This window comes from Grammomys surdaster, unplaced genomic scaffold (assembly GCF_004785775.1).
Source record: "Grammomys surdaster isolate TR1022 unplaced genomic scaffold, NIH_TR_1.0 185, whole genome shotgun sequence".
Lineage (NCBI taxonomy): Eukaryota > Metazoa > Chordata > Mammalia > Rodentia > Muridae > Grammomys > Grammomys surdaster.
Genome location: NW_021604630.1, coordinates 1,508,719 through 1,520,143, shown reverse-complemented (window position 1 = coordinate 1,520,143; position 11,425 = coordinate 1,508,719). Strand labels below are relative to the sequence as shown.

The 11,425-nt window shown below is 46.1% G+C and overlaps 1 protein-coding gene across 1 annotated transcript in view; it reads left to right on the top strand.

The window, feature by feature from the left end:
• LOC114621804 (indoleamine 2,3-dioxygenase 2-like) overlaps positions 1-11,419 on the top strand; it is a 24,608-nt gene extending 13,189 nt beyond the window's left edge. The window contains exons 2-5 of the mRNA XM_028768143.1: positions 2,442-2,565; positions 4,178-4,229; positions 9,616-9,764; positions 10,973-11,419. Coding sequence (XP_028623976.1) covers positions 2,442-2,565; positions 4,178-4,229; positions 9,616-9,764; positions 10,973-11,322 — 675 coding nt within the window. The 3' untranslated portion in view covers positions 11,323-11,419. The remainder of the gene's footprint in view (positions 1-2,441; positions 2,566-4,177; positions 4,230-9,615; positions 9,765-10,972) is intronic.
• Positions 11,420-11,425: the final 6 nt, after the last annotated feature.

The following is an 11,425-nucleotide window of genomic DNA, read 5'->3' as shown; positions in this document are numbered from 1 at the left end:
TTTTTTTCAATTAGTGATTGATGGCGGAGGACCCAGTCAATTGTGGGTGGTGCCATCCCTGGGCTGGTGGTTCTGGGTTCTATAAGAAAGCAGGCTGAGCAAGCTAAGAGGAGCAAGCCAGTAAGCAGCACCCCTTCATGGCCCCTGCATCAGCTCTGCTTCCAGGTGCCTGCCCCGTTGGTGATCCTGTCCTGACTCCCTTTGATTAGGAAGCATGGCAAGGAAGCATAAACTGGATACATGCTCTGTTCCCCAGGTTGCTGGGGGGGGGGGGGTGTCAGGCTGTTTTTTCACAGCAATAGTAGCTGTAACTAAGACAAGATATGAAATAAAATAAAAGATAAAAGTAAGATACAATTTTGAAAATGGAGGGGCTAGGATTCCCTGCTATGACATTATGAGAGACGACGGAAACTCCAAAGACGCCATGTTGTTTGTTTGCTGCAGTCTACTCCTGGACATGCAGCTTGTCCTAAGAGGTAGGGATCAGGAGGGGAAGCAGCGATCGGGATGTCAAATCAATTAATTAATTAATATTAATTAATTAAGAAAAAGAATATTTTGTTTCTCTAGTGAAACTCCCTTAGAGAAAACGAAGTTTTCATTTCCAAGTAGCTATCACTTGGAGATAGCTTCCGGGTGAGGGGTGGGTGCATGTACCCACTTCCTGTCGGCTATAGGAGCCTGTGTGGTGCAGACTCACGCAGGCCCTGTGCATGCTGTGACTTCATAGTGCACTGACCTTGTTGATTGAAGAGGCCTTGTCTTCTTGGTGTCCTTCATCCCCTTTAACTCTTGATTTCCGTTTTCTCTACCACTCGGTTCCCTGAGGGGAGGGGTTTGACGGAAACATCAAAGTCCATTTAGGACTGAGTGTTCCAAGGTCTCTCACTCTGTATAACGTCTGGCTGTGGGTCTACTGCATTTGTTTCTCGTTTGCCGAAGGAGGAAGCTTCCCTGATGAATGTCTGAGCAAGACACCGATCTCCGAGAATAACGGAACATCATTAAGAGTCATTGTATTGCTTTTTGTTTTTAAAAATCAGTTTTATTTAGTTTTTGCCCAGGTCCTTGGGTTATCTAGTTTCAACTTCTTGGTCACCCAGCCAATTTCGGACATGAATTCTGTTTTGTGGAGCTGGCTTTAAGTCAAATCGGATATTGCTGAGATACCCCCACGAACTCTGTACAATTGAACTAGCGTATCTTGCAGGCAGAATACCATTGTAGAGCAAAGGGTTTGTAGCTGGCTTTTAAAATATTTTACAGAGCGCCTCCCTGCGCCAAAGAAGCTGGCACGGAGGACGAAGGTTCCGTGTTGTCACCAGCTCAGCTTCTCCATGGTCACTGACTTGTGTGGATGTTGTTCTCAGCAATGGCGATTTGTCAGTGTGTGAAGAGCAGCACAGAGCCTGGATTGTTTGGGGAGGAGGGGTGTTCCCACGGAACACCTCTGCTCAACGACTCAGATGTAACGCAATCGCAGTACTAGAAGTTTTATTTGGTGACAAGAGATGTCCAATTGGGGCTCTGTCTCTCCCATTATTTGACAATTTCAGTTAAGTCGCCATGATATATGTATATATATTAGGAAGCCTGTACTGTGTTAGGTTTCCATCCTTCCCCTCAAGTGGCCCTTAGTTTGAGCTGTCTCTCCCTGCATTCCTTCTCTCCTTCATCCAGCTCTTCTGTCTCCTCCCCGCTCTAGTCTCTTGTTCTAGTCTCATTTCCTGTTCATCCATAACTGTCTATTCTGTTTCCCCTTCCTAGGAAGCTCCATCTCCACGCTCCTACCCCAATCCCTCACTCGATACATAACCTTTGTGGTTCTACTGATTGTAGCTTGGTTAACATTGACCTAATAGCTAATGTTCACACCTAAGTGAATAACATAGCTTATTTATCTTTCTGGGTCTGGGTTACCTCACTCAGGATGATTTTTTTCTAGTTCCATTCATTTACCTGTGAATTTCATTCTTTTTTTAAATGGCCGAGTAATGATCCATTGCACAAATGCATCACATTTTCTTTATCCATTCATTCATCTGTGAGGGGCATCTGGAAATTCATCCAATTTCTGGATACTATGAATAAAGCGGCAATAAAAATGGTTGAACAAGTATCCTTGTGGTAGGATGAAGTGATTCCTTTGGGTATATGCCCAAGAGTGGTATAGCTGGATCTTAAGGTAGATCAATGTATGATTTATGCTGTGATAATGTTTCTTTTATGAACCTGGGTTCACTTGTGTTCGGTGCATAGATGTTAAGAATTGTAATGTCCTCTCGGATATGTCCTCTGATGAGTATGTAGTGTCCTTCCCTATCTCTTCTGATTGGTTTTGTTTTGAAGTCTGTTTCATCGGGCATTAAAATGGCCACACCAGCTTGCTTCTTAGGTCCATTTGGTTAGAATATCTTTTTCCATCCTTTTGTCCTTAGGTGATGTCTATCCAGGATGTTAAGTTCTGTTTCTTGGATTCAGCAGAAGGATTTCTCCTAGTTTTGTCTCCGTTCTGTCACTTTGTGTCTATTTATTGGGGGATTGAGACCATTGGTGCTGAGAGTAATCAGTGAACAGTGTCTGATTCCAGTTATTTTGTTGTTGGTGGTGGTGGTGCACGTGTCTGTGTATGAGTATGCATGTGTGCATGCACTTGTGTATGTGTGTGTCTTCCTTCTTTTGATTTGATGATCTGGGATTATTCCTTGTGTTTTCTTGGGTGTGGCTAACATTTTTAGACTGGAATTTTTTTTCTAGTGCCTTCGGTAGAGCTGGATTTGTAGATAGATATTGCTTAAATTTGATTTTATCATGGAATATCTTTTTTTCCCATCTATTGATCATTAATTCTTGCAACTTTTATCTCTTTCTTCTGGCGTATGAGCTCTAATACAGAACCAAATGGAAGTATTGATTCTTCTTTTATGAATCACTTTTGGAATATCTGCTGAATACATTTTATATTTTCATGTAAATCTTATTATATCTATCAAAATGGTCACTTGGCTTTACCTTTAATTCATTAAGTTGTGTAAAATTGTAATTTAGTACACATTCCACTTCTTATGCAAAGGGCTGGGTATAGTACTTAACACTTTGGAGGAGAGAAGAGAACACCAAAGTCTAGAAGAGGTCCCAGAAAACAATCTAGCACCGGGACAGTCATACTAGTGAGGAGAGGATGTGACCATACTGTGGAGTCATGCCTGAGAGGGTGTGACCACCCTGGGGAGTCACACTGGTGAAGAGAGGGTATGACCACCCTAGGAAGTCACACCTGAGAAGAGAGTGGGTATGTGGCCACACTGAGGAGTTACACCCTAGAAGAGAGGGTGTGACCACACTGAGGAGTCACACTTGAGGAGAGGGTGTGACCACACTGAGCAGTGTCTGAAAGCATTCAGATTGTGCCATCCAAGGTTATCAGGGCTTCAGAGGAAAGGGTCAGGGAGAAGAGAAAAGAACTGGACTGAGAGTTCGAAGAGAGAGAAGGAACCAGATTGTTAGTTAGACTTTATTAAAAGATGTTTCTCTCAGAAACAAAGAGATATAAGCATTAATCTGGATAAGATAAATGTGGTCTAAGTTTCCAGAATGCAGAGGACCTTAGTAATGTAGCAAGATCAGTCTTTCATAGCAGATCACAGACATTTAGAATTAATATAGCTATGATGGCACGCTTCCTCAGGTGGGAGTCCTGTATGGAATCCCATCCTCCCCAACCGTGACTGGTTGGTCCAGCTTGGGGCTAACAGCTCTGTTACCTGTAGTGACCCTTGGGAAGCCCTGTATGCTAGTGGAACTTCAGGATGTCAGTCATTTGCTCTGTCTCTCCTGTGAAAGCGTTGGTCTCTGGTTTCCTTCCTTCTCTCGGCTTTCCAGATTCTCTTGCACATCTGTCTATTTTTTTAAAGGATGCTCTTAGTCTCTTACTGGTGAAGTACAAAAACCTGATGTACAGCAAACAGAGGGGGCCAGCATATGGAACGGATTAACAGCCCTATGAGGGCCCATGCCCTCTACAAGAGAACATTCCATCTGTATTTATTGCTGCCATTCCAAGCTCTGCATAGATCAGATAGGGGTGGGAAGTCCCAGGAAAACAGCAGGGTCCAGGCACATGTGGCCAATTGCTTTTGGCCTGTGGTAAAGTTCACATTTGATTGTTTTCCAGATTATGTAGACCCAGACATATTTTACGCGGTCATCCGGATCTTCCTCTCTGGGTAAGTACAGCCTAGTTGGTTTCCTGCCTGAGACCTCTGTCCTGCTCCCCAGATTTGTGTGAGGATAGACAGACAGAAGCTTCCTAAAGTAAGACGTATAGCAAGTGACCCAAGCTGGCAAAGTCACCACCTTGGTCCACTCTAGGAGGCGAGAACCTAAGAACCATCAGAAGGAAAAAAGCTCTGAGGCTGGGAATCTAAGTCCAAAGGGGTTGTCTTCAGCCACCAGACTGGGACCATGGATCCTCTGAGAATCCCAACTTGATGACAGGGGCAAAAAAAAGAGATGGGAGATGGAGTGGGCCAGGGGAAGGGATGTGGGGAGGAGATGGAAGGGAGGGTAGAGGAGAGGAAGCCTGGAAAGTGATAGCCACAGTTTTACCTCTTTGCCTTTTGACCTTTGGGGGCATAGCTTTGGGGGACCCATCAGGAGACAAGAGCCCAGGCCTTCACTTTACTGAACCATTGATGCCTGATCTTGGACTTCCTCTCCTTCAGAGCTGTGAGAAATACAGCTCCATTGTTTATATTCAGCTGGAAGCATTTTTGCTGTATTGGTAGCAGGAATAGTTAGTTATTCACAGATCCTGTGTATCCTTGTTTTGTCTCACAACTACGCACTTCTCTTTCTGTCTGTCTGTCTGCCTGCCTGCCTCTCATCCCCTCTCCCCCCATCAAGCACATGTCTTCACCCAGTTATTCCTACCTTGGCACACTTTAACCAGGTTGTCACCTAATTCACCAACTACCAGCCGACTCACTTTTGAATGTTTGTGTCTTGTTGACTTGGAGATGCCAGTGATGCTATCAAGGGAAGCATCCAGGCTGTGCCTGGACACAGCAAGAGATAGACCAAATGCTGAATCTGAATCTATTACTGTCATGCCCCATTGGAGAAAAACTAAAGAGAGAGTGTGTGTGTGTGTGTGTGTGTGTGTGTGTGTGTGTGTCTAGAACTGAGATTTTTGTTTCCTTGGAAGTACCAGACTGGAATTTTCCTGGCCTGCTAGGGTCCTCCTCTGTTGCCCCTCCCCACCATGTCCCCAGTGTGACTCCGGACACAGCAAGGGCACTTGGCATTTTTCTAGAATTACACATTTTCCTGACTTCTCTCTTGACCACCGCCAGGGGAAATTTCTCTTGAAGGAGCTCTTGTGGCTGCATTCAATCTACTCGGATGAGTCAGGGAAATTCCCACATTAAGGCTAAACTGATCAGTGGCCTTAATCCCATCTGAAAAGTCCTTCTGCCCTGTCCTATAATAAATATATCATGGTGACCGGAACAGCTCATAGTATTAAGAGTCCTAGGAATTCAGTTGGGAATCTTGGGGAACTATTTTTAGAATCCTACCCACCAGTGTCTTTCAAAGGAATCGTTCTACTTCCTCTTGTCAGAGGCTTGATAAGAACCAGAAGCGAACTTTGTATGCATCAAAATAAGTTCCGGGCAATGACATTTTTTATCTGGTATCTGATTAAAGGCTATCCCTCCACTTCAAATGCTGAGACTGTTTACTGTGCCACTAAGTGGCTGTACGAGATCCCAAATATAGCTATAGTTTCAACAGACAGCTGGATTGTCGGGGGATTCCAGTAGCCTTGTCTTTAAAATGTCAGCTTCACCACTCTGCATCTGTCTTCTGCAGTTTCTCATTTGCTTCTTTAAAACACACTTTTATTTAGGAGTGGATGTTGTATGGAAATGAGATGTATTCCTTCCAGTTTCCAGCCCAGCACAGGTCTCGGAGAGGCCACGAGCTGGTCCCAGGTTGCTCTACAGAGAAACATTGCTTCTTCGTTTTGTCGTCTCCTTCAACTTCCTCTTTCCTTGGGCTTGCTAGAAATACACCAGGAGTGGGTCTAAAAATAACCTTATCATAGAAACCGGAAATGAAAATGGCCCCACTCTTTTACAAACAGCAGCTCGGCCTACTTGTTCACGAGGTGCTCACCTACTTGGGGAAAGAGGCATTTGTGTCTCTCAGTGCTGCCCGGCATCGGGTGTGAAAACAGACTCAAGTTCATCATCTGACCTCTGGCTGGTGTTTCCTACCTCAGCATCAGCATGGCTGGCTTTAGCCAAGGCACTTCAGTGAGTGTTGGAAAGACATTGCCTGATGGTGTTCTTGACATTGCCATATCTGATAGGTCCCTAAAGCTAGCTGGGCTCTTTCGAATACTTGCCTTGAGTTTTTCTGGCCGTGTCATACTGACCAAAATGTTCCTTTCTCATTCATTCATTCATTCATTCATTCATTCATTCATTCATTCACTAATAAATCCGTAGTGAGGGTTTAGCACATGCTAGACGTCATTGAATGTGCTGGAAACGGCAGTAAAGGAAAGCAGTCATGTGGTCCTTGTGAAGCCTCTGATTTCAGGACGGGGAGAAGATATTGATGAAGCAAACCTAATCAAAGTAAACATCCTACAGTTGTGTTACAGCAAGAGGCTGCGTGAAGCAACGCAAGGTAGGATGCAGGGTTCTAGGGAGGGACCACTGGGTGTGGTGGCTCAGGTGTCTTGTTTATTAATATCTAGAAATATCTCATCCCGGTAATATGTGAGTAGATATCCACAGGCAAGGGAGTGGGCTTGGAAGAGGGTTCCTGCTCTAAGCAGAGGGAACAATTGCCATGACCCAGAGGAGGGAGCAGACATGAAGAACAGACTCAGATGTGCGTGAGAACGAGGATGCCTGTCACTGTGGAGGACTCTCAGTGGGGACAGTGCTGGCTTCCTTTCTGAGCAGCACAGTCCTGTTTGGGGCTTCAGGTTGTCAGTACGCCTGCTGAATGGGGTAGGGTGGTAGAGAACAGGATCACAAAGAAAGCAGCAGAGGTGGACCCAAAGAGAAGATGCTGAGATGGAGATGAATGTCAACCATCTTGAAGATGAGGGAGGAGTTGGAGTTTATTCATCCTGTGGGACCTAACGCTGATCACAGAGAAACAGGAGCATGTGTGCCCTTGGCTGCTCTTGACACAGATTACAGCCCGTGTGCCGGTGTGGACCAGGTCCATTATCCACACAGTCGTCATGTTGGCAACATCGCTTCCTCATAAAATATCATTCGCCAGTTTCAGTAGCCCTGAACCCTGATAGTCTTTGGGCTGTTGACAGGCCTCTCTGGATCCCATTCAAATCCTTGACCAGATGCAGGGAGCAGGTTCCTCTACAGACGAGGGGAACTGAGGCTCACAAAGGCATGTGTAATGTGTCTAAGAGACAAGCAGAGGCAGGCATTCTTAGCTTCCAGGGTAGCTAGAACAGTAAATGGCTGGTGCTTACTGAATGTCTAATATGTCCCAGGCACCTGGCAAATAATATTTAAATCGGTTCTTACAATGACCCATAAGATAAGTATGAATGTCAATGCTCAACATGGCTCGTATCTCAAAGGAATAACTTAGTTTATCCTTTGACCAAACATTAGTGAGCAGAAACAGATTCCAGTTGTCCCAAATGCACATGTTCCAGTGTGGAAATGGAGGCACGTTTACGGTTCAAGGCAAAGCAAGTCACCAATCAAGGGTTTTTTTGAGAACACTGGTGGGGGTCCCAGGCAGGCAAGTTACAGCAAAACCAGGAGAGCTTTGTATAAAGGTTGCCTTCGAGTGATGAATGAAACCCCTTGGAGCCTTACGATGATGGGAGCCTGTTGTCTACTAGGTCAATACTTTCCAAACCACCACAGAGAGGTTGAGTCAGGCAGGAGGGGGTTAAAGATAGCCCAGTGTCATTTGGGTCTGGATCTTCAAACATTCCGACTCTCCATGATCAGTTCAATCATCTTGGTAGAATCTTTAACACAGGCATGGCCTCCCCCACAATCCCCATACCACCACCTGTATCTTCAGCTCATAGTAACACCACTCAGATAAGAAAGCCAAGGCTCTGAGAGGTTCAGTGTGCTAACCTAGGGCTAACAACCAGTGTACAACAAAGTTGAGCTTAAATTCTGTATCTGCCCAGAATGGAGATCTTGTCCCACAGGCTTCTTGGCCTTCTTCCTGTGTATCCTTTCTTCCTCTTTCTTATGCTGTACCTCTTTTCCGAACATGACTTCCCCAGTTGGTCACCACTGAAACTCATGGAGCGGTTGACCCCCAAACAGCCACCAAATCTGGCAACCTGGCTCCCTGTTGCGTTTGGAGCTACAGAGCAGAGTCTGGGGAAGGTCTAGGCTGCAGAGAAGGGAGTTAGCCTGGGCACAAGACTTGGACTGACAAGGAGCAGAAACAGCCGTGCCAACCTGCTACTTACCCTGTCACCCAGGGGCTGGTTTGCTCGTCGGCAAAAGAGGTCATTGTGCTTCTTGGTGAAGGTAGACATCTACGGGATAAAGGAAAATGGAACTGCAATCTAAGAATGCGGTGTGTGTGTGTGTGTGTGTGTGTGTGTGTCTGCCTGTCTGTCTGTCTGTCTGTCTGGTCCTGGTATAGCTCAAGTCTTTGCTTCTTTAGGAAAGAAGGTAAAAATTGCCTGGCCCTATCTATTGCCAAGTGGTCAGGGTGAGCGTGTGCTCGTGTATAAGGTGCAAGCATTGCAGGTGTCTGCATGGTATGCCATGCTCCACTAAGCTTCAGCTAATGGGTTAAGACTAGGACAAGTCAAGAGGGGTGAACAAAAGAGAGAGAGGCAGAAAATGAGGGTCACAGGAAGGATAGAGGGGGAAGGAGAGGCATGGGAAGGTCACGTGCGAGCAAAAACCTCAGGCTTCCTTTGCCCAGCTGCCCCTAGGCTCTGGTGTCCACAACATTAGTCACACCACTGCTCTCCCTCATCATGCTTGTCATCACTGCTGTGACAAACCACTTGATAACAGTTCTCAGGGAGCATGAAACGCCCGGCCACCGGTTTAACGCTGCGAACATTTCCAAGTGTTACGGGGAATAACGGTTAAGTGTCTGTGTGTGCTTGTGTGTAACTGGGAAGCTGTACTTGTGGGGTTATGAGCGTCGGGCTATAGTGTTCGTCATAAGCAGAGGGGGTGGGGTCTCGTTCAGAGCCTTTGAATTGCCCTGTTGATGGTGGTGATGTAATAGGTGCACGTCTGGCGACAGAGCTGTTGTTTAAATCATTGTAAAACCAATGAGTAAAGTTTCTACCCTTGCTTCTCTGGAAGAATCCCTTAAGAGGAGCAGAAAAAGTTCCACCGTAGTGTCGTGTAAAGATGAAGTCAATCTAACAATTCCTTGGGTAGTTTAGCAAGCTTTTTATTTCTCCTTCTCCTCTTTCTCCTCTTTCTCCTCTTTCTCCTCCTCCTCCTCCTCCTCCTCCTCCTCCTCCTTTTTCTTCTTCTTGTCATCACCACCACCACCACCACCATCACCACCACCACCACCACCACCATCACCATCATCATTTTTGCTCCTGACTAGGTGGAAGGACAACCCAGCCATGCCTGTGGGGCTGGTCTACGAGGGTGTTTCCACAGAGCCTCTGAAGTACTCTGGAGGAAGTGCAGCCCAGAGCTCCGTGCTTCATGCTTTTGATGAGTTCCTGGGTATTCAGCACTGCAAGGAAAGTGGTAAGCAGCAGTCCGATCTCACCCACGCTCTGAAGGGACAGCTAGGCATAACAGGGAGACATCTCTAGCCGCTGATAAAAACAGGCATAAATGAAAATGTCCGGAAGCTTATACTCGACTAAAACAGCTGTCAGTATCCGGGCATTGATCTCATCAGGATCTCGGGTTCATTTCCAAGTCTTAAAACATTGCTGTGACCTGGGCTCTTGACTGTCATGTTGGGTTAGGTCTTTTATCTGTAGATTCCCCTTTCTACAATGAGGTGATAATGTCAAATTCAAAGGCTAGGGCCTTGTGTGACCCAGTCTGCAGCAGCAAGTAATAGGCCTGAACGTCTCTGCTAAGCCTTTCCCATAAAATGGCCCAGCCTCCCACTGAATCCATGTGGACCAGAAGAGGGAGCCCGTCAGTGAAGCCTTTGAAAACAGTTCTTATTGATTTTCCTGGCAGCACAAAGCTATGCGTTTAATGGCTCCAAAAAGGTATTTATTGCTACCAGACTTTGACTTGGATCAGAACCGAAAGGAAATGAAACTCTCCGGCCTCATCTGCATGAGCCTGTTCTCTGTAACAGTCAGGGTTGTTTCTGGGTTTCAGCATTTGATTTTAGTCATTGACTCTCAATAACCAGTCAACCAACCAACCAACCAAACAAACAACAAACAACAACAACAAAAATCAACCCAGACAACATCAGTTAAAGGTATAATGACTTTCTAGAAAACACTAAGTTTTCAGTTTTTTAGCTTCTCCAGGTTTTTACTAAAATACCTGCTTACCAATGTCTTCTCTATGTGCACAGTAACTTCCATTTCCTGACTCCACCCCCACCCCCCATACCTCCAGCTAGAAGTGTCTAGCAAACAGAATTTGCCAGGGTGTTCTGCCAGTCAGGGTAAGGGTTTGTGTGTGTGCTTGTAGACATGTCTCTTAGTCCTCGGCAGGAAACACCACATCATTCACACACACGGACTACTAGATTTCTGTCCAACTTTATTATCTGAGAGATGCTTGCTTCTTTTTCTCCCCTGCATCTCCTGTCAACATCCAGAAATGTACGTCTGAGCATTTGACAGCTATAACAAAAGCCCAATGAGGCTGAGCAAGCCCTATCAAGCGTCTCTGTTACCTGAGTGTTTGGAACAGCGGGCAAACCCTCCTGAATGTCTGCCTTGAGCTAAGGTATTACTCCCGGCTGTTTCTTTCAGTTGGGTTTCTACACAGAATGAGGGACTACATGCCGCCTTCCCATAAGGCCTTCCTGGAGGACCTCCACTCAGCTCCTTCACTGAGAGACTACATAACAGCCTCGGGTCCTGGGGGCTGCCGGACAGCCTATAACCAGTGTGTGGAGGCCCTGGTGGAGCTGCGCAGTTACCACATCAACATGGTGGCCAGATACATTATCTCCACGGCCACCAAGGCCAGGAGCAGGATGCTAACTCAGGTCTCACCCCACGCCTTGGAAGACAGGGGCACTGGGGGCACTGCTGTGCTGAGCTTCTTGAAGAGTGTCAGACAGAAGACCATGGAGGCCATCCTGTGTCCCGGTGCTTAGCAGCCATGTCCTGTATCCAAATGCTTAGCTATTCTCATCCTGCACCCTAGTGCTTAGCAGTCACATCCTGCATCCCAGTGCTTGGCAGTCACATCCTGCATCC